The sequence below is a fragment of the Prunus persica genome, chromosome G1, assembly GCF_000346465.2.
Source record: "Prunus persica cultivar Lovell chromosome G1, Prunus_persica_NCBIv2, whole genome shotgun sequence".
NCBI lineage: Eukaryota > Viridiplantae > Streptophyta > Magnoliopsida > Rosales > Rosaceae > Prunus > Prunus persica.
In genome coordinates this window covers 30,591,491-30,613,976 of record NC_034009.1, presented here as the reverse complement: position 1 = coordinate 30,613,976, position 22,486 = coordinate 30,591,491, and the positions used below count along the sequence as shown (strand labels likewise).

Genomic DNA, 22,486 nt, shown 5'->3' with positions numbered 1-22,486 from the left:
GAATTAATATTAGTGCTAATCTCCTTTTAAACAATTACTTTAAGAAATTGTTATCTCTAATCATATCAAAATCATTGTGCAAGAGAGTTCCAAGTTACTCAATCTTAATGGCTCTACATATTTATCCCTTTATTAGGAAATTAAAGATGTTAGGAGGTGAGACAGCTTATGCATGCTGTCAAACATGATCTGCTTGCGGTTAGCTAGAGAGGCACAATATCATATTGTAATTGCTTGTTTTGGAAGCTTAACGAGAGGAAGTGAGCAAGAAGAGAAACTGTTGGGTAAGTGTCACGTAGTGTTATTAATTCAAGAGTTATAATACGAGATGAATGATTGATATTTCATAAAATTAATGTATAGTTAATAAATAAATACAATTATCATAATATTAATTAATTAATAACACTATGTGACAGTTTGACAATCACACCGTAAAATCTATCGAGTAACTAGTGATCTTGGTTTTATTTTCCCTTTTTGGGGTAGCGCTCTTCAATATTCAGCTTTGGTTATGACATAGACAGATTACGAGAAGTAGTAGCATTAAGATGAGAAAGGCATCATGATTTTATTTAGGGAGGAGGTTGCTTCTTGATCACAGCTTTAACTACCTGCTTGCCTGATAGCTCTCCCATCAAAATCTAGTATCAGATGTTTGGTGAGTCAATAATAAGATCCCACATTCCCTCCCAATAGCAGTGCCACTGCTCTAGCAAACGCTTTCTTATTGCATTGCTGTCAAGTCCCTCAATATAATTAAACTTCCTTTTAAACAAACTGCTTTATAGTTTCTCTTTCATTTTCATGACAGTTGGCCATGTTTCGCTTGTTCCGCGCAGCTCTTGCCAGCTGGGCCTGTGAATATCATGTGGATGGCTAGATCTTATGGAGGCCGTTGAATTTGTTGACCACGAGATCTGATCAACGGCATATGTCACACTAACATTGTTACCCTAATAGGATAAGTCAGCAGCAGGTCAAAACGGGGATACACAAATAGCAAAATAAAATTACATTAAGAAAAAAACATTATTTATTTATGTGTAATTAACACAGGTAGATAACATTGTTTATCTGTGAGGTTATGTACACGAAACATAATAGTATAGTATAAAAGAATACTAATAATAATAAAACACTCATGATTAAAATAACGACAAACTTGCTGGAGCTCTATATAGCACTTTCAAGAACTGCTGAGATTGCCTTCGTAAGTTTATCTCTGTTGAAAAATGGAACCAAATGTCAGTGTCATGGTGATAAAATAACAACCACAATAACTTATTTCTTAATCAAGAAAGAAAAGAACCAAGAAAAAGGAAATCATTATTCACACACACCTTGGCTGTTCTTGCATGGCCCTTCTTCTCCATGAAGGAGTATGGCACATCTTGCTGATCACCTCCAAATGATTCCTCGAAGTTTCGGAATGTCGAATCGACATCAGGTGTATTGGGATCGTGATGATCATAAGCTTGTTCTTCACAAACCCCAAGGTCTTGCATATTTTGAGACCACAGCTGCAAAATCAAGCCATAGAGAATTCAGATGACCACATACATAACAGAATGAAAACTGGAACTCTTCATTCATATGCAATTTTCATACCCGACTGTTCTGCACCGTGCTTCTACCCTGCCAAAATGATTCTGTATGCAATGGAAATCCTGCAGTGCTTGAAGATGATGGAAAATATTGCTCCAGCTGTTCAGGAAATGGAAGGGGCAAAGGATCAAATTTGACCATCAGACCCTGAACAGGTAGACAGCTGTCCCTTTGCTGAGATCCAGTACGGCCGAGATCATCCTGGGAATGTTGTAAACGATGATGATTAAGACTATGTTCCAAACTCCTTGAAGGGTTCTCTTGATTTGGTTGATCTTGACTCAGCTGAAGCCTTTTCAAGTCAAGAATCTGGTCCAGAATAAAACTATTGCCAGTACTTCTTTTCTGATAGTGACCTCCATGACCATTACCACGAGATATCTGCAAGATATATGTATAATACACATCTCTTATAACTTATAAGAAGATATGATCATGCACACACTTTTAATCAGTGTAATTACAATTATTCAAGTATTTTTCTGCTTTTTTTCTCCCTTCTGATCTCGACCTTCTTAAATCTTTGACTGTTTGATCCCACTCCATCGGATTCATCCAATTTGAAACCCCAAAATGCTGCAAAGTCCTTGGCAGATGGGCAACCTGTGAAACTGCTGGCCAACGTCCGTTTCCGATGCTGGCCATGGGGAGAGCACTTCCTGTGCAGGCTCGCGTCACATACACGGCACATAAACATCAGGTGATCCAAACACTCGATATCCACGGACCGGTATTTGCACGAATCACATAGAATGGTTCGGTGATGGCAGCCAACAATTGGGTTAGCAGAATGAACCTTTGCATCGCAGGGAAGGCACAGATGTGCTGAATCAGCTTTGCAGTATACAACTGGCCTTAGCTCCAAGCACAACTCACAAGCTTTCTCCATTTGGTTTCTCTTCTACTTCACTAATTTCCTCCGAATCTCAACTTCAAAACCTCTTTGATGTTGCTGCCACGATATTCACACTTGTGATAATCTAGACTGGAATTGACCTTTTTTAAGTTTGATTAAACAGTTCATACACTTGCTTTTTTGTTGTTGTCAATTTATACTTCTATTATAGTACTTGCATTGCATCAAATTATTATAATTGAATATAGAACTTTCTTTTTATCTCTTCAATTAACAAAAGAAATTGCCAAACGGGTCAAGTGAAAAAGGACAATGACTTACAGATAAGAGGTCCCAAGTTCGAATTCCTACGCATCATAGTTGTGTGTACGTGAGAAATTCCCCTCTTTCTAGTTTAGACTATCGCTTGTACTTAAAAAAAAAATTAACAAAAGAAATTAGTCAAATAAAGTACGATGTACGACAGTGCCAACTATTTAGCTTAAACATGAAACACCATAAACAGTTTAAAGGTCAACAAAAAAATTTGTTTTGCAATAAATAAAAAGCTATATAACCAATAAAATCGAAGAAAAAGTTAAATCCAAAGAAGAAGCACTAACAAGAACCCCCAATCGATTGATAAGCTAATAATAAATCGAAAAGTTTAAAGCCCAGAAAACTTTGGAACAAGAACAAAAAAGAAATCTAAGTGAACACGAATTCAAAGACAAAGATCTTCCAAACATAGGGAAACGAAAGAAAAAAAAATACCCGTCATTGTTACCCTGGGTAAACAACAAGCTCAATTCGTCTTTGGCGATCCAAACTGAAAGAAAACATTTAAAAAATATTCCCATTATATATATATATAAACCCTCCAAATATACATTTTGCATTTAGAAACTTCAAAATCCTAAATAAGAAAAAGAGAGGAAAAAAAATACCCATAATTATTTCCCGAGAGGAAAGCAGTCTCTCAGGCTCAGCTCTTCTTCTCTGGAAAAACATTTCACACAAAGACTACGACTTTACTGAAAAAAATAAAGCTATAGTTCACGGTGCTTCGAAGTCATTTTCTCCGCCCTTAAGTTGTTTTATGGGATCCAACCAAAAAACAATTTGTTTAATTTTTTTCGAACTGAAAGAAGTTGTTTAATTGGGACGTGACGATTTTTTTAAATTATAAATAAGCGTAAATGTCCTACGTGGCTCATGCACAACGGGACCCAGACAGCGGATCCAATTGTGAGAGAGATTATGTGGAGTGGAGCAATTGGTGTTAGCCATGTTTCACATGTGGGATGCAGAAGCCTAATTGTTTCAGCCAATGGGACGTCGACAGCACTAGGGCTATGTTAGGCATTGCGGCTTGGGAGTTAAGACCACCATACGAATCGCCAGCTGCCAGATTAGGTCCCTGCTTTTTTATTAGGTCAGATTTGTTTCTTTTCGAATCGCCAGCTGCCAAGTGGGGATCTTATTAAAAATAGTTAATTAATTAGCAAGCCCCCACCCTACTTTGCTGCCTTTGCTAGAAAAGAGAAGCAATGTTAGGGTTTATAGGACTAATGATCTCTGATTTGATTCGTATTTTTACAATTTTCAAAATTGTTTCTGTGATTCTTTAATTTCAGTTTTGTTAGGACAAATGGTCATGTCGTCAATTTTGTTATTTTTTTTGTTAAATGTAAGGGTAAAATGGTATTTTTGTATTAAAAATAAATCTCTCTCTCTCTCTCTCAAATGAGAGGAAGAGAGCAAAGAGGGCAACCCATAGCCACCATTCACCCAGCAGCCCCTCCCCTTCGATTTTCTTTTCCCCCATGACCACTGTCCTTTAACCCCCAACGAACCCCGAACCCCTCCTCCTCCCCCTTCCCCCCTCCAACCCAAAACCTAGGGAAGTCAGCTAGTCTTCCTTGACCTTTGTACAAAAATTGAAGAGGGGCGCTGGGTGAAGGGTAGCTGTGGGGGAAGAAATTGGGATAGAGGGAGAAGAAAAGAAAGAGAGAGAGAGAGAGAGAGAGAGAGAGAGATATATATATATATATATAGATTTTTTTTAATACAAAAATACCATTTTGCCCTTGCATTTAACAGAAAAAGTTAACAAAATTAACGGCATGACCATTTGTTCTAACAAAACTGAAGTTGAAGGACCACATAAACGATTTTGGAAATTAAGGGACAAAAAATGTGAATCGGGTCAAAATTCGAGTACCATTAGACCTAAAAACTCAAAAATATTTGATTGATCACATGATGAAAATGAAAGGGGATGAGGTTTTATCTATTGTGCCTAAGACGATCGAAGATTCTTTCATTGATCTATTCGGATCGGGTTTTATTCTTTTTTTTGGGTTAAGCCCATTCAGTATTGGGCCTCGCCTTACAAAGCCCAGTTCTTTTTTCTTTTTGGTATTGAGGGCTGGAATTCCAATTCTTTTTTATGTTTGGTATTGAGGGCCAGAAGCCCACTGTTTTAAATATATATATATATATATATATGAAATAAGCTCACTTCTTTACTTATAGATTGCATCAGTCCCGATCTCTTGGACCACAGGAGTTCAAGAGATTGTGGTCACCCACCGTTGGATATTAATCTAATGGTACAAAAAAGTTTATTAAAATGAGTGCAAGAGTGAGTGAACCGTTGAATTTACATCCAACGGTGAGTGACCACACATCTCTTGGACCCCTGTGGTCCAAGTCTCGATCTCTTGGACCACAGGAGTCCAAGAGATTGTGGTCACCCACCGTTGGATATTAATCCAATGGTTGAAAAAAGTTTTTTAAAATGAGTGCAAAAGTGAGTGAACCGTTGAATTTACATCCAACGGTGAGTGACCACAAATTTCTTGAACTCCTGTGGTCCAAGAGATTAGGACTGTTGCATTTAGTTTAGGGGAGTGCTAGCAATCTTCTCTTTTGGACCTTCTCCCTTCTTCTCATGACAAGTGTCACTTTCCTTACACTAAAAATAATGTCATTAATACATCACACAAACTAATTTTTGTTTTCCAAGTTTACCCTTATTAAATGTATTAATTTTTTTTTTAAATAACAAGCTAATTTTTTTTTTTTTTTTTATAACTTTCTTAACACCTTGTTAAAAATTAAATAAGAAAACAAAAACTGAAGTTTTTTTTTTAAATTTTAATTTTTTCAAAGAGAATGCGTGTTTTGTTAAAAACAAAATAAAGATGATAACAATGTCATGAAAAAAACTTTATTTTTATTTTTTAAAAATATGACGTTTTTCTTATTTTTTTTTAATTATTTATTTTTTAACAATGTGCTAAAGAAGTTATAACAAAATTTGAATAAATTGAAGGAAATATAAAAGCCAATATATTTTAAAAGGGTAAACTTGGAAAACAAAAACTAAATTGTGTGATGCATTAATGGCATTGTTTTAAGTGTAAGGAAAATGACATTTGTCATAAAAAGAAGGGAGAATGTCCAAAAGAGAAGGTTAGATAGAAGGTTGCTAGCATTCTTCTTTAGTTTATGAGAAAGGAGATATGGGGATGGGAAATCAATTGCTTTTCTAAGTTTGGTAAGTTCATATATGAGAAATGGTTGACAGTTATATTGGTGGGCACTCAAACCGGCGAACCGGAAATTCGAGCCGAACCACACCGAACCAAACCGGAAAAAAATCGAGTTGGCCAAAAAGTCAAAAACCGGTCAAAAATCGAACCAGACCGGTTTGGACCGGTTTCAGATTCGGTTCAATGTCTTCAAAAATCGAACCGGGCCGAACCGAACCGGTGAAACTAAAAATATATATAATTTCAATATATATTTATATTTAATGCTATATTTTTAATTTCACTAAAAAAAACCTAATATTTATCCAAGTTCAATGTCAAAATATCTCTCTTTTCTCACTTTAATATTTATTTTTTATATGAAATTGAATAATTTGTTAATTTTCAAGTAAAAAAATAATATTTCAGTTGAGAATTGTATTAAAAAATAATTTTTAAAAATAATTTTTATAATCCGGTTCAAAACCGAACTGGAATCGGAACCGGACCGAAATCGGTTCAAACCGAACCGGACAGTTTTTGAAATTTTTTTATTAAAATCAAACCGAACCAAATCGGATGAATAGTACCGGATCGGTTCTAATTTGAGGCAAAAATCGGTCCAAGCCGAACCGTGCCCACCCCTAGCTAGTTACATGGATAGGGGAAATATAACCCTTCACCCTTCTTTCCCCTTAGGTTTCATTTTCCCATCCCATAAGAAAGTTTCGGAAAACTAGCCATCATTAAATGCACACTTTTCATGACAATTTATAATTACAATATAGCATTAAATGCATTATTATTATTTGATTTCATATGGATATAACTGGAAAATTAAAAAAAACTTTGTTTTACATTCCTACACAAACCAAAATATGGGAAATGAATAAAGTAGTATTTCGTGGTTACTTTTCCAACATTACCAAACATGGAAAATGAATATTCTATTTCCATCTCTTGGGAAATTAAATGAGAAATGATTTCCCATAAAATTCTTTCTGTAAACCAAACGAGGTCCTATTTATTTTCCACAAAAAAAAATATTTTTTTTTAGCATTGTATTTATCTCAAATATATGGAACTGCACAATGTGACAGGTGATGTATTAAGGATCTAAAAAATTTCTTCATTTTTTCGGACAAAATTTTACTCTATGTGACCTTGCATTATGTTAAACGTCGAATTTCGTCAAAACTTAGGTCGAACCAACAAAACATTGGTGTTGAATAGGTTTGCAGGGAAAATGAAACTCAAATTTAGGAAAATGAAAAATTGAATCAAATTTGGTAAAGAGAGGCGGCATTTTCACATTAATCCAAACTGGTCTATACGCAATCAAACAAGACATAGGATGGAGAGGATGCAATTTCAAACTAAGACAAGAAACAACATTCATCTTCTAGATTTTACACAGCCGCATGTACAATTATTAGCCAAACATGCGATGGGATATGACATAGTGATCATTATCTTTGGTGGAACTTATGGAGTTTGGAATGCCCTTAAAGTGCAAATAGCACTTATCAGTTGGATTATGGTAGCGCTACTCCTACTAGGTGCAGCTTTGGTGGCTTGCCCACCACAATTTTCTGTTGGTTACTGGTTTCTCTTTGGTGGTTGTTGGCTTGCTTTGGTGGCGCGGCTTGTGGCTGTTGGATTGTGCGGCACATACATGTTATTGGTGTTAGGGTTTCCTAATATTGTGTTGTATTTTAAAGGCTTTTGCCTTTTGTGGGCTTTTGGCTATTATGTGGGTTCTTTGCTTTTATGTGGGCTTAATGCCTTTATGTGTGCTTTATGCATTTTGTTAGTTTTATTTATAGTGGGCTCTATGTCTATTTATATTGCATTTTGTGTGAACTCAATTATTTGAGTTCAATTTGATGTAATCTGGCTTTGACATTCTATTTAATGAAACTCTATTCCGACCAAAAAAAAAGAGAAAAAAGATCATTATATATGTGAACCTCCATCTACTTTACCCACAAAATCCAACCTTCTGTAAGATTTATTTCTATAAATGTTTCACTCAAATGAATAAAGTTGACTAAAATTTGTATCCTCAATTTTAAGGATTTAAATTTATGTTCCCTTAATAATAGGTATATTTAGGTAGATTATTCACAAAAAGATAATTGACACGTTTGGATAGGTCGCAAATGCCTCATGAGATTGATTCGACTTCTGTTTCCCAATGGTAAGCTCAATAGTTTTATTTTTTTATCGGCCAAGCAGATTCCCTTGTGATGTCTAGCCCACCTTCATCCACACCCCAGTAGCAACTATTTACAGATTTGAATCCAAAGTGGCAATGAGAGGGTACTAAAGAGATAGCTACTAATACTTGTGTATATATATAGTTCCATTGCAATCCAAAGTGTAATAACTATAGGCTATATACCTATAGCCACAAGTAAAGACTTTTAAGCTGTAAATTGCACGTTTACAATTTATTGAGTTTTACAAAAATGACCGAGGGATGTAACGTGTGCTTTGAGGATGCCTTCACTTAGAAGAACACTGATTCTACTTTCAACCCAAGAGAAACAAAGACTACTGAGGATGTATTTTTTAATTCAATTTTCTAAATAAGGACCAAGGTATTAACTTTATATTTTTCTTAAGTTTGAAAACTAGTGTTATTAGAAATTTAACTTATCTAACAGATTATGTAATTAAAAGAAAAAGAGTTGAGCTAACCTTTAAAACATCTTTTCTATCTCAAGATCACTGTTTAAACAGTATAGCCGTGCAGCTATACTGTTTAAATATATTAAAATATTTAAATAGTATAGCCGCACGGCTATACTATTTATTTATTCTTTACATTTTTTTTTTCCTGACTTGACTACGTGTACAAGATCGCTTACGTACAGTTTAAAAAGTATAGCCGATATATTCGAATAGTGGCGGAGACGACGACGCAGCCGCCGCTATGGACAGCGACGAAGTTGGAGTTGCGGATTACGAGTTCATCGACAACGACTCTGACAATTCCAATGATGTTGCCTCACATCGATACCAGGTGGCTTTCTGCTTATTTTATTTTTAATTATGACAGTTTCAGCTCTTTTATTTTCTTATTCTAGTTTCTATAAAATTATTTTGGTTATCTGAATTTTCTTCATTCTGAAATGTTAATTTCGCTTAATTTTGATCACAAATTTTCTTACTTTTTCCCCGTGTTGCGGTAATGTAATGCTGCTAATTTTGATCTTAGGTTAGGTTTTATTGATTTATCAGAAATGTGAATTTAGTTTGTGTATTATGCTAATGTTTATCGCAGTTGATCTTGATATTTGGTTTAGTTGAGGTTGTAAAAACTGAGCCTTTGCTTATATCATGGTAATGTTAATTCTGCTCTGCTATAATTTTGAGATTATTTTGTCGGGATAATGTTAATCGTTCTTGATTTTGACATTTGGGTTAATTTGGCTAGTGTAACCAAGGAAGGATTTGCGTAGGTGCTGGTATTCTTAACAAAAAAGTAATTTACATGGGTTATGATTTAATAATATCTGATTGGTTTTTACTTATTTTCTCTTGATTTGTTAAAGTTAGAGTCTTTTGTTGGTTGATAATGTCAATTCTGTTTAGAAGCAATTTGGTATTTATTTAATTGGTAGCTCGCCATGGTTGAATTAATTGGTTTTTGTCACCTTTTTGACTCCTTTTAAAGGTTGTTCATTGTTCCGTTGAACCCGTCAATTTGGTAGGCTGTCTCTTGAAACACTTGGCTCTGGAAAAGTAGATACTGAAAATCTGAGCCATATTGCATTATGCGACGACTTCGACTTATTGTTGAGTCTAAAGACGAGAAAAGTCTGTCAGTTGTAGATACATACTAATTGAGCCTGTCGGGCATGGTAAATTGTGTTTGCTAGTGGTTTTCTCCATGGGGATTCCAAGTTTTGCATATTCTTAAAGAACTTTATTTTGTTGTGATTTCCTTGCATCTGGTACCTCATGGTTAGCACTAAATGAATTAACTGGTGCATGTTAATCGTGAACTTAGATGATAATAGACTGATGATTGAGCCTTTTATAGGTTTATGTGATTGGGGAGGAAGGTATCTTGAAGGAGCTTGAGCTTGCTGGATATCAATACCTTGGTGGACCAGTAAGTATGAGTCCGAAATCATATAGTTTCAGTACATGATGCTGTTACTTGTACTTTTTCTATTTTATATCCTAGTCTGTGAAATCAAATGACATGTTATTCATTTGGCTAACAAGAGCATTGCACAAAACTTGGTGTCATTATTTCCCTTGCATTTGTATCTTCGGTTTCATTCTAAATTTAGGATAAAGCTTAAAAGCTTACCTATAGTTTAAAAGATCTTCAGGCACTTTGTCCATAATATGTGCATATCCTTCTAAATAGCAAATTGTTGCTCAAGAAACATAACGAGGTCTGCATCTTCTTTGGATGTAAAAGTAAATATTTGGAAACTGAAAGTTCCCCTGGTAATTATTTAGTATGAATGTTGAGGTAGTGGATGAAGTAAAGGAGGATACCCTGCATGCCCCTCTCCCGGGACCATGCAGTTTGCTCCAGAAAATCTAATTGTTTTCTCTCACCCCACCAAACAATAATTTTTTGAAAACATCATCTTTTTGTGTGTGCGTGCATCCGTGTGCTCATGTGCCTATGGCCCTAAACTATCAGGAAAAGTTAGGTAGTTACTTTTGTTTATAATTAGTAGTTTGAGGGATGGACTGGGCTAAAGTTGTTTATAATTCTTTTTATTCATTAATATGCCCCTGGTATGTTACATGTTGAGAAGTATTTTTTTAAATGCTTTCGTTTTCTTACAGGAAGACGGTGGGAAGAAGATAGATCTGAAGCCTGGATTTCTGATGGAGCATGATGAGAATGTATACTTCTGTCCTTTCTTGCTTCATAGAACTTTGTTTATTATTGGGTTTGTCCTGATAGAAATACAAGTAGAACTTTCTCTCAATAGAGCTTTTGCATTCCTTTTTGGAACCTTATACTGACCATACACATGTGAGGTTCTTTCTTTCTTTCTTCTTCTTAAAAAAAGAAAAAAGAACATCAACTTTTAATATTGCTAGATCTGTGTTCGTTGTCTTCTAGGTTGGATTTGACCGAAATTTCAGCTACTACAAAATTCAGTAAGTTCTGGTGATTCTGTTTTATGTCAATGCATGTGTGTTGAACACACTGCAAATTATTTTTGTTGCAAGGTACTGTACTTTCCTTTGTAATTAAAATTTGAAGAATCACTGCTGCTTCAAGCACCTTCTGTTTTAGATTCTTCTTACCTCAGAAATTATTAGGGCCTCGGTTTAATATTTAAACTTTAACGTCTGAAGGTTTGGATTGAAAAAGAGATGCCACATAACTGCCACAGTTCACTTTATATATATATATATATATGTATATATATATATTTATATGGACTGTACTTGTGCTCAAATTCAGGCTTATATGCAAACATTGTGTTACAAAGTATTAAATGGAAGGTAATATGCATGTTACTATACCAAGTGCCAACACCGTATAAACATTATGGTCTTATTATATATGCAGTGCACTTGTCACATGTATTGCAGTCTTCTCTGGTGGCAGGTGATGTTTATGTGATGGAAGGTATGGGACACTCTATACGTGAAAACCCTTGATGTCTTTTTATTGCAACAAATCTTGATGCTGTCACTCATCTCACAGATGCTCAGGAATGGGCAGGTTCATTTCTATCCTCTCTTGTTGCACTTTGTGTTTTAATTAGATTATTTTCAACTGCGTTATGCTGCAAAACATGTAAAGATTTTCACACTCCTATTTGTACACTTTTCACTCACATTTATATATGCTTTATTTGTTAGGGGTATTGGCTTCAAGCTTTATTTTTTATTTTTTATATAAAAAAATTCTTCAATTTGTTACCCGTGATTTTCTTCTTAGCTATTATTAATTTTGTTATGCAGAATCAGTTCTAGCAGAAAGTGTTCAAAATCTGAATGAGAAAATCGATCGTATCGAAGAGTGTTGACAACATGGCGCAGAAGATCCATCATTTGCAGTCTGTTTTGTTCACTCTTAAGATTTGTTTCCCGTTTCAGCTTCAAGTCTTCAGATTTCAAGTATTTCTAAATTGAAAGCAAATAAATAATATTTGCTTGCATTTGAATGTCACAGGGAGACTCATTGGCTACTGATGAGAGGCTTAACGCCCTAGAAGAAGAGGTTCATATCTTTTTCCAATTTCTTTTTGCAATTTCAATTCAATGAAAAAGTAGCAGAAAGAGTTTGTTGGATTTGAGAATTAGGCTTTGCAATGCTTTTTAGGTACAACTTCGACCTCCATGTTTTAGAGTCTAAAGCACAAGATGCTGAGGATAGACTCGAAATGGTTGCCTCTCAGGCTCAAAAGGTCATGCACTGATGTACTCAATCCATCTATGGTCTATGGCTATGAGTGTGTGATGTTGTTAGTGTGGTGTTCATTTTGCCATTGGCTTCTTTCTCTTTGCTTTCAAATGCCTGACATTGTTACAGAACAATGGATTCAAATTCAGCGGCTTGAGCAGGCTCTTCATATTACACAAGTTTTTTCTGCTTGAAACTGGCTTTAGGTTCTTCATTTGCAAAATTCAAAAGTTTTACTGAAATGGGTTTTGCTGATTCACTAATATTTGCTAGTTTCTTTTTGAAAAAATAAATAGATGAGGAGTATGAGGGTTCAAAGACAATTAGCAAGGTGCACATTCTTAAAGGTAATATTGGATGCCCTCATCAAAACTCACTAGCTGAAAGATGCTCTCATCAAAACTCACTAGCAAAACCCATAGTTTCCAATTAACAAGATGCTCTCATAAAAACTCACTAGCTGAAATCACAAGTTCTGAATGAAAGAAATTTTCTAGAATTTGATATTGTTAACAGGTATATTTGATAGCAACTGTTACCATGTTGGCCTAGGTTAGGAGATTTGACGCATAGATCAATGCCTACAACAGCGATTGTAACCATTACAAACATAAATGTATAAAAGTTTGAAAGATATCTAATGCACGTTTTTGTTAGATTTTCTTATGCTCCGAATGGCCCAAAATTTCGCTGCGTTTCTATCCACTTTCTAAACATTTAACATCTTTGAGGTCTTGGGTACGTGATAGTTTCTTTCTTTTTCAGCATTATGTTGGAAATCATGTTTACTTATGTGAGAAACAAAAAATGGCTTTCAGCGGTTACTCAATTTGCATTTTCTTTCAATTTGGGCTCATGGTCGGAACACTCCATAAGACCCAACCCAAGAATCTCATTGGTACCATGGTGTATGTACAAGACCAACATGCATGCAAGAGTTCAATAACTTCTTGTCGCATTTACAGTGTCAGGGTCATAGTCTTCTCTTCTCTTCACAACTCTTCCTTTTTCCCGCTTACGTTATCAGCTGTACCTTTCCTAAATGGATATCGATTTTTTCTCACAAGCCTGAAAACAAAAAATTGCATGTTCTCTCTATATAAGAGATGTAGCAACACTTAAACAAACTGGAAGAGCTTAGAGCAGAGAATCCCTAATACTTACAGTCGGGAATGCTTCTTCTCTTTGTACCTCGTCATGGCATTTGCTCTGGTTTCAAAGCGCCCACCCTCTTGGTCATGAGGTGAATTTCTTGAAGACCCTGTGGCAATATAGGGTGAAAGCCGGCTTTCATGACAATCAGTACCGCTGCTTTCGGCACTGAACCTTGACATACAGAATGACAAAGTTGAAGAAGATGGTTGAATAGGACATGGGCAATAATCCATGCTTCCTTCAAGGTTTTGAACTTTGTTAAAGAAAATAGACGAAACCTCTGACGCATCATGCTCCTGTCAGAAACCATTTTTTTTTGGAGGGTATATATTTAGCACATGTTCTAATCAAAGGAACCTTGGTGACTATACTTGGTAATTGGACAATTTTAATAAAAGAAGAGAAGGGAAGCCAAAATTCACACCATCCTTGCTCTTGCATGGCCATTATCTGATTTGTCAAGGGATATATACTTCAACACAGAGGAGTATGGTACATCTTTATCATCAAGCAGTGCTCTGGTTGGATCTTGATCACTTCCAAATAGTTCTTCGAAGTTTTGGAATGTCATATCAACATCAGGCATATTAAAATCATCATGACAAACAAGTTCTTCACAAACCCCAATGTCTTGCATATTTTGAGCCCACAGCTGCAAAATAAAATCACGATCAGATGGTTATACTGATAGATATTTTCCATGATAAGGTAGCCACAGCATTGAGTAGGATCTAATATAAGTGATGCATTTGAAGACAGCATGTAATGTAAGCAGGACCATCAGCCTAGCATCAAGAAATTTATAATAGGAAATCCAAACATCAACCCTGCAGTTTACTGTAATGGAATTTCATGGAGTCAGCATTGCTTAACCAGAATTTATTTCACATAGATATTTTCCTGTCAGAGTTTCTGTTCAATTAATGGTTAACACAATCCATACGGTTCATTGAGAAACAGAGTATCAACTTTTTTACCTGCATAAGGTGAACATAATTAGAACTCCTCCTTTCTCTCAAGGCACTTATAAACAGTAAGAGATCAGTGTTCAAACAAGCAAGAAGTGATTTATTACTACATAATAGTCCAAATAAATGACTTGCATCGGTATTGATCAAACCTGACAACTTTCAACCGGACTTCTGCAGTGCCAAAACGATTCTGTATCCAACGGAAGTCCAGCAGTTGAAGATGGTGGCATGTGCTCCAGTTGAGAAAGTGGAAATGGCAAATTATCAACTTTCAGATCCTGAAGTAGACTGTCCCTTTGCCTAAATCTAGTAATCTCGGAATGTTGTAAACTCTGATCAAGATTATCATCGAACCTCCCTGATGTGTGATGTACTGAAGAAGATAAGTCACTTTGTTCTTTGCCACGTATCAGAAGCGAAGGGCTTCTCCCTTCAGTGAGCTGAAGCCTTTTTAAGTCAAGAATCTGGTGCAGAATAAAACAAGTGCTTTTATGCTCGACCTTCATGAGATATATGCAAGATAGAAGATGCCAATTGAGAAGACATGGTGCAGACTTCAATGGGTATATTTACTCAAGCACTAGATACAGTTTAATGTTGAAAATTATTGTGAATGCCCCAAACTAGTCACAGGAGACTGCATCTTATTCATAATGGTGGATGTTCATTATTAAGAGAAACTCCATCTATGATACTCTAAAGTTTTTTAAAGCATGGATATCATGAACTAGATATCAAACTCTTGAAAACTAAAACCTTGTCCCATATCAAGGATTTACCTTCATTGCAGTTTCATGAGGTATTTCAACAGTGCCAATTACATTGTTAGCCGAAATTAAAGATTAAAGAGAACACACATATAGTTCCTGTCTATCTACCTTGTATTGTTGACTGCGTGAACCCACTTCAGAATCTACACCTGGAGCCAGGGTGGGAGAATTTGCTACTGGAAAGCCTTCAACTTGAGAGCAAGACTGTTCACAACTATCTAAGTTTACTGCAGTTGAGTCACAGGAAGAGCCACAAGAAGTGGAGAGAATTCCATCCAGATGTGCACTACTGTCTAGCTCGTTCAATTCAAAACCCCAAAATGCTGCAAAGTCCTTAGCAGATGGGCAACCTTTGTAACTGCTAGTTGCCCTTTTCTGATGCTGGGAAGCAATATGCAGGGTAATGTCACAGACACGACACATAAACATCTTGTGATCCAAACACAGAACATAAGCGGGGCGGTATTTGCATGAATTGCATAAGATAGTACGCAGATGTCGGTTAAAAAGAGTGTTTGCTGAGTGGACCTTTGCATCGCAGGAAAGGCAAAGATGTGCTGCATCAGCTTTACAGTACACAACTGGCCTTAGTACCGAGCAAAACTCACATAATTTCTTCATTTTCTTTACTTCACAAAAACTATGGCCTCCAAAACTTTGAAACCCCCATTCCGCTGAGCCCTCTTGCTGTCAGATATAATCAACAGTAAATATACCATCTATTTTATTTTTATGAAGAAAGATACCATCTTTTTTCAGTTGGGAAGTAAAAGAAAAAATTATAGTCCTAGTTGATCTGCCACAGTTTCCACGATCTAAACAATATTTCAGCATAACAAGCAAAGTAATGAGTGGAGTCAAAGATGAAAAGGCTAACTAACCCCAACACTAATATTTACCATCATACACAAACATATGAGATTTTCTATTGGGATCTTAATAGAATCATATTTCTCAGTTGTTGGATCAGATGCGGACGGTAGAGGTGTGGGAAAATTCCCATATCAAACTTGCCAACGCAAATTAGACATGCCAAGCTCTGAAATTTCAAGCTAAGAATGCAAGTTGAGTTGTGTCCGGTTACAAGTTTGAAGCATATGAAACATTCGAGACAGAAAAAAAAAAAACGGAACTTTTAAGATTACAAGTAATCGAAAGAAGAAACAGACGCGATCGCAACTGAAAAGAACCTGATGGATTTAACCAATTATAATTTCAGAGATAAAACTAAGAAACTTAACAAGCAAATGGAAGGAAAAAAAATACCTCTCTCCATTGTCCCGGGAATTAAAAAGCTCAGAGGCAGACTGAGCTCTTAGCTGTTTTGGTGTTTGTTTGGTCATGTTCTTTCTTGCTTTTATCCTTTTAACACTTTATGGGTTTGACGTGTACATTTATGAGAGGAAACTTTCCAGCGTGGATTTGAATACGTGGCTCTCGTGGACAACGGGATCATCATCCACGTTATCCAATTGCCCTCTTGACTGAGAGACGAAGAGAAGAGACCGAGTCACTCTGAGTGCACGTGAAATGTATGATCCATGTGATCCAAAATCTCGCCTGCTTCCGCCAATGGCTGTTCGTTCTGTTATATAAAGTAGTTTTGTTCTTTTGTATCTACAGAAAGGTGCCAAGGGCATATATTGTTCTCAAAATCTTGCTCTGAATTATGAGCCTTTGAATTTGCTCAACTAGTCCGCTCCAGGAATTTAGCACTGATATTGTCCCCATCTTAACCACTTACGTCTAATTCTTAAGTTGGGTTAAACCCAATGAATCTCTAAATGTGGAATTTTAACTTTAAAGACATTATCTATATTCTTCGATGTAGAACTTACACATTATGGGTTGTATCGAGCCACCTACACGAACACTAAGGGCATATATATTGTTCGCAAAATCTTTCCAATTAGATTGCTGGCAGCTAGATTCTGGTTCTTTTCACTCAAATGTAGGATAACATATGAAGCACTGCAGTATGGAAAGCTATCTGAAAACAAAATTTTATGCATAAGTTCACAAATTCCAGTAAAGAAGCCAATGTGCTGCTTAATGAAAAACAAGTTTTAGGCACACTCAAATTCAATTAGGTCCACTGTTCACGTCCACAAAACAAGCGAGGAGTGTTTCCTTTCTCCAAGCTATGTACTTTTAAGCTTGCACTTGTTCCTAAATAATTTCAAAATAACACTATACAGTTAGAGAGCAGATACTGCACAAACTACAAAATTATACGAAAAGATCAACCATCAAGGTTCTTCTTGTCCCCACAATAGAGTTGTCAAGTTGGTGGTTTTAGTGCCTTGGTTGAAGAAAAACCTGAATTCAAAGAAGAAGAAATAAGAATTTAAAAGGAATTGAGCAACAAAAACATAAAATATTGTATGCTAAAAACTCAGACTGAAAAGTATTCATAACATTGTGCAAAGATAACAAATAAACATCTACAACAAAAATTTATATTCAGCAGCAGTAACAAAGCAAGTAAAATGGAGGTGAATCTAGACAGGGTTTTCCTTCCTGAAAACAAAAAATTCAACTCCGCTAGAATCTGTCAACTTCTTTTCTATGCCACAAACAGCATTCAGCTTCTGCTTTCTAAATCCACGCCACTGAATATATAACAAGTGTGCTTGCAAACATTCTCATCGAAAGAATAAGCATAAGCAGCAGGAATGGTTACATGATATGACAATTATTCCCCCTTTTGAATGAATTATTTGAGGGACTACAGCTTTTAGTATGCCTATCGAACTACCCAACCGTTGTCTTAATAATATTATCAACAACAAAAATACCACCTTAACCACCTAGGTATAAGATTAATGGAGAGCAAATCTTCATAATTCCATTCTGGAGACGATGAGCATCTTCAAACTAGAAGGGTGGCTATCTAAATCGGAAAAGAGACTTTCCTGGCACACAAAGATTTTAATGTGGGAACAAGTTATCATTCTGCCAGTTCTGAAGCTTGAAAAACAGGTTCTTGCTCTTAACCACCCCAAACCATGTTCCCCTTCCAAATTTAAGCACAACCCAGCCTTCTATTAACTAATCTCAACATAACTATCAGTCAATCACCAAAGGACGTGTTCAAACTTTCTTTTTTTGTAGGAATGATGTATTTATAATTTTATACATAAAACTTAAATATGAACCAAAATAGGATGAGTATAATGATATGCCCTAAAACCATAATTTAACAAAGCAGACAAGTGGGAGGTTGATTGTGAAATGACCATACCATGTCAGCTCGAGGTAACATGCACTTCAATGATGTCATGGTCCTCCATGCCAAGGGCATCAGGTGTAGCAGCTGGACCTATTTTGTCCCCATCAAAACAAAACACCAAACTCTTAAGGTCAAGCTTAGCTTTATCTGCATACATTTTGAAGAGCCGCTCAAACTTGTCGTCCTATTAAAGTAGAAGAAACATAATTAATAATTACAATGTCTAATATCAAATAGCTTGCATATACATCAAAGATTAGACCAAAGAATACGGAACAAAGTAACATGTAAAAAAAGTAAGGCAGAAAGGAACTAGGAAGGGATATTTACATAAGAAATCTCCCAACTTATCTTTTTAATATTTAGAGTCAGACAGAGGAAGGTAAAATGTACCATGTATTCAACTAGATTAATCACAACATGAAATATAAAGTGATCCACAAGATAAGAAGGAAAATATGCAGAAAATGTACCAAAACAGGCACAAGGCAGTTCTGTTTTGAGAAAACCTATGCTTTGTAACAGTTTTTCATGAATTTTAGGTTTAGAAATGAACACTGATAAATTGTGAAAAATAAAAAATTTAGCAGTCACGTGTTGAAAACATGTCCATTGCTGAACCCCTTGATTAGATATATATGAACAGCCTCTCATAACTCCTACCTTTCATAGGGGGAACCAGCATACCATATTGCTGAACTCCCACTCCATTACCTACCAGTAATAACTAGTAAACTTGTCTGTTTTCAGAATAGAAAATTACTAGACAAACATATTATAAAGGTTAATACTTCTGCACAACATACCACGTAAATACGAAATTGCTTAGCTCCATCTTTGTCTTGAATAGATAAAACAATTTTGTTTCTTTCACAACGGGGCTTTGAGGGTTTTTCAGCAACAGCCTCTAATGAATCACTTAGTTCTTTTTTCACAGATTCCTCTACAGCTCGCATCACGTTTTCAGCTGATTGAGCAAGTGATGCCAGCTCTTGCTTCTTTAACCTACACGCATGGACCACAATTACTTACCCACTAGAATCTAAAGAACAACGGGAAAGATATACACTAGACACTAATCTGTCACAAATTTCTTCTTGGGGCAAGGATAATCTAAGTTTAAGAAGATAATAATAATTAATATCCACACCAAAATAAAAAAATTTAAAAAAAAAACCCAAAATCCAAATACCTCAACTCCCTTAAGGTTGAATCCTCACCCCGCAGCTTTGTGTCAAGGGAAACCTTGGGCGGAGGAGGTAACCAATCCTCCTCTTCCTTGTCACCACAATCAATAACATTTACTGCCTTCACAGTGTCATCAACCTTTTCAACCTAATTCCAACATAATCCAAAACACCAATGGGAAATTTTTCTTAAAATATGGGGACTGCAATTTATAACAATTCCTCTTATCATATGGAATTATAAACAACAAACCCAGAACATATGAATGTAAAATAATATGGATATAAATTTGTTACCGCAGAATCGGAAATCTTCCTCCTTTTTGGAGGAGAAGCTGAGGGAGCATCAAAATCATCGTCTGCCAGAAACATTAAGGAAAAAAAAAAGGCAACGATATTGAAAACTTCAAATTCTGAACTCGCCAAAATTAAATCTGTATAAACCCCTAAAAGATTAAAATTTCAATGCCTTATTTGATGAAAAAGGTTCAAAATTTTCTGCTCCTCTCAGGTGAATCAACCAAACAGAGTCCAAAAGAGCTCACCATCAAGGTAAACGACATTGAGAGGCTGAACACGTCTGTAATCGAATAAGGGCTCAAGCTCTTCGGAAAATTCCTCCTGCAAATCAGAAATCACAGTCAGATATAACTGCACTAATGGTATGATAAAATTGAAGTAAAATATAAAAAAAACCCTAACGAGTAATGAGAAAGCCTCACCATCATCAACCCGTAAAAATTAAGATGATTTTGTTGATGTATCCCCTACCACCTTTCCAACTTCGTTTGCTCTTTCTTTTGTATCTTGCGGCTCAGGCTGTTTTTGGTCCCAATCTTTTGTTGGGCTCCAGTGACCTTGTTCTGCTTTTCATGCCTTCTCAAGTATATCTATTCGACCGAAAAATAACATCAGTCTCCGCGTCTTTTCAATTTAAGTTTTCTTTTCTAGTGTCCCGCCAATCAAACACAGATCGGGTTTGGCCCTAACCCAACTCCAAAATTGGGCTTCATCCATGTGCTGAGGTTTTGTGCCTCACCTATTAATCCAACAGTGTGTGCACATTAAAACAAAGACAAAAAATTTGTGAAAAATAATATATAATCAGAAAGAAAGAAAAAAGAGAGGAGTTTATATATATATAAAAGTTGGTAAATATGTAAAAAAAATATATGTAATCATAGCTATTATAATATATATATAAGGCTTTAATGGTACGCGCGTAAACGCGGATCAAGAGGCTAATGTATTTATAAAGTAAAACGCACTGGTGGTTAAATTTTTGAAAATCCGTTACATGCACTTAACTAAAACATCTTTTCGCGCCTTAGGGCGGACAGAAGGGGCAAAGATGCTAGTTTTGATAATATAATAGCCAATTTAGCTCTAGGAAACGAGTTGTTCACTGTGAATCATATTTAAACTAATTGCTCAATGCTTAGTAAAAGACCACACCCTTCTTCAAGTTATTTTCGTTATTTATTCCTTGGGTATTGAGTCATGGAAAAACTGCCCTAATGAGCTTCAGCTGCACTGCAGCATGAAATGTAGAGATCATCCATTTTCAAAATAAAACCAGTCAATTCTAAGGGAGTGTGTAGCAAATTAAGTTCAATAAACCGCATTAAATCCCAAATAACTAACTATTTGACTCGCTATTTCTTGGAGCAAATATTATCCTTTTTAAGAAAAGGCATTTCTAGACATATGTCAAGAAAAGGCATTCCATGTAAACCGCCTCTTTCTGAAAAAAAAATTCCCTACATTTCTCTCGTGACTCATTGAATTCTATATTTTGAGCTCATAAACAAATTTCTTGTATCAGTTGTGCAAATAGCTTTTGCAGAAAAGTATATGCAACAGAAACTATCATGAACCTCAGAAGAAAATTGAATTTCTTCACTGCTTTTGTCCTTTTTCAATTCATAAGAATGCATGTCAAAGGACATTGAATTGAATTACCTAAAAAGCTCAATGGTCAAAACTTCTGAATGTGGAATTAAGGAAAATGTTCATAACTTTTTTATAGTACATTTCCTTTATAATTATGCAGAACATGAATCTGTCATTTCTTGAACCTTGAAACAGATATGAAAATAATTTTCTAGTTCACACACAGCAGCCTAGCTCACATGTGAGTTATATTATGGCAAATTTCTAAGATTTACTAAGATTTGGCAGATTTCTGTGTCTTTTTTTTTTCTTCTTCATAGTTTCAAGTTTCAACAACATGTTAATTGGTCAGTCACACAGTGTTGACTGATATTGATTGCCATATAAATAAGAGAACTCCTCAACAAAAACATTTCGTCTTTGTTTATGCTTAAGCCTCGTTTCACAATCTCTCTCTCTCTCTCTCTCTCTCTCTCTCTCTCTCTCTCTCTCTCTCTCTCTCTCTCTCTCTCTCTCACTAAGCTTCTGAATCTAATTCATTTTTTCAGATTCAAGCTTCGGGGTCCCCTGTTTTCTCTGTTGCACTCACATATCTTGTCCTAAGTCTTCTGGTGGCAATGGAACACATGAGTCGTACAGAGACTAATGGTCTCCCTAGCTTTGCACATGACCTCCAAATCCTTCTGGTAGATCATGACATATATTCCCTCATGTGCATAGCATCAACGCTTGAACAATACTCATTCAAGGGTAATAATATACATGAAGAAATTTGTTCATGCCATAATTTTGAACATTTCTTGTGTCTCTGCATAATTTGTTTTAAAATTTGTTCATTCCATAATCTGAATTTCATGCACAGATATATGGTGGTCTGTTTATCTTTCAAATAAGAT

At 35.7% G+C, this 22,486-nt stretch overlaps 4 protein-coding genes across 27 annotated transcripts; 1 reads left to right on the top strand and 3 right to left on the bottom strand.

Annotated features, from left to right (window-relative positions):
- On the bottom strand, positions 1,017 to 3,551 carry LOC18790254 (putative zinc finger protein At1g68190). Of its 3 annotated transcripts, XM_020561894.1 has the most exons (7): positions 3,391 to 3,551; positions 3,218 to 3,272; positions 2,786 to 2,875; positions 2,120 to 2,560; positions 1,612 to 1,989; positions 1,344 to 1,523; positions 1,017 to 1,225 (listed from the first exon to the last, which is right to left on the bottom strand). In XM_020561894.1, exons 4-7 carry the CDS (start codon positions 2,495 to 2,497, stop codon positions 1,220 to 1,222), a joined length of 942 nt encoding a protein of 313 aa, XP_020417483.1. In that variant the 5' UTR covers positions 2,498 to 2,560; positions 2,786 to 2,875; positions 3,218 to 3,272; positions 3,391 to 3,551; the 3' UTR covers positions 1,017 to 1,219. The 3 variants fall into 3 exon arrangements, with proteins under 3 accessions (XP_020417483.1, XP_020417492.1, XP_007226357.2); XM_020561903.1 differs by lacking the exon at positions 2,786 to 2,875; XM_007226295.2 differs by lacking the exon at positions 3,218 to 3,272.
- Positions 8,870 to 12,641, top strand: LOC18793742 (phosphoglycolate phosphatase 1B, chloroplastic). 21 transcript variants are annotated; one of them, XM_020554059.1, is made up of 9 exons: positions 8,870 to 9,010; positions 10,034 to 10,105; positions 10,804 to 10,863; positions 11,087 to 11,124; positions 11,326 to 11,475; positions 11,566 to 11,698; positions 11,941 to 12,035; positions 12,152 to 12,199; positions 12,302 to 12,641. In XM_020554059.1, exons 1-6 carry the CDS (start codon positions 8,921 to 8,923, stop codon positions 11,594 to 11,596), a joined length of 441 nt encoding a protein of 146 aa, XP_020409648.1. In that variant the 5' UTR covers positions 8,870 to 8,920; the 3' UTR covers positions 11,597 to 11,698; positions 11,941 to 12,035; positions 12,152 to 12,199; positions 12,302 to 12,641. The 21 variants fall into 21 exon arrangements, 17 of the variants coding, with proteins under 17 accessions (XP_020409648.1, XP_020409647.1, XP_020409644.1 ...); XM_020554058.1 differs by having other exon boundaries at positions 12,283 to 12,641; XM_020554055.1 differs by having other exon boundaries at positions 12,152 to 12,641.
- Positions 12,736 to 16,740, bottom strand: LOC18789837 (putative zinc finger protein At1g68190). Of its 2 annotated transcripts, none has more exons than XM_020554052.1 (6): positions 16,545 to 16,740; positions 15,387 to 15,965; positions 14,658 to 14,972; positions 13,962 to 14,189; positions 13,547 to 13,833; positions 12,736 to 13,477 (listed from the first exon to the last, which is right to left on the bottom strand). In XM_020554052.1, exons 2-6 carry the CDS (start codon positions 15,897 to 15,899, stop codon positions 13,375 to 13,377), a joined length of 1,446 nt encoding a protein of 481 aa, XP_020409641.1. In that variant the 5' UTR covers positions 15,900 to 15,965; positions 16,545 to 16,740; the 3' UTR covers positions 12,736 to 13,374. The 2 variants fall into 2 exon arrangements, with proteins under 2 accessions (XP_020409641.1, XP_020409642.1); XM_020554053.1 differs by having other exon boundaries at positions 12,736 to 13,450; positions 16,545 to 16,737.
- Positions 17,270 to 20,625, bottom strand: LOC18791254. The gene is made up of 7 exons (XM_007223338.2): positions 20,420 to 20,625; positions 20,243 to 20,318; positions 19,995 to 20,056; positions 19,703 to 19,845; positions 19,317 to 19,515; positions 18,523 to 18,694; positions 17,270 to 17,597 (listed from the first exon to the last, which is right to left on the bottom strand). Exons 1-6 carry the CDS (start codon positions 20,423 to 20,425, stop codon positions 18,527 to 18,529), a joined length of 654 nt encoding a protein of 217 aa, XP_007223400.1. The 5' UTR covers positions 20,426 to 20,625; the 3' UTR covers positions 17,270 to 17,597; positions 18,523 to 18,526.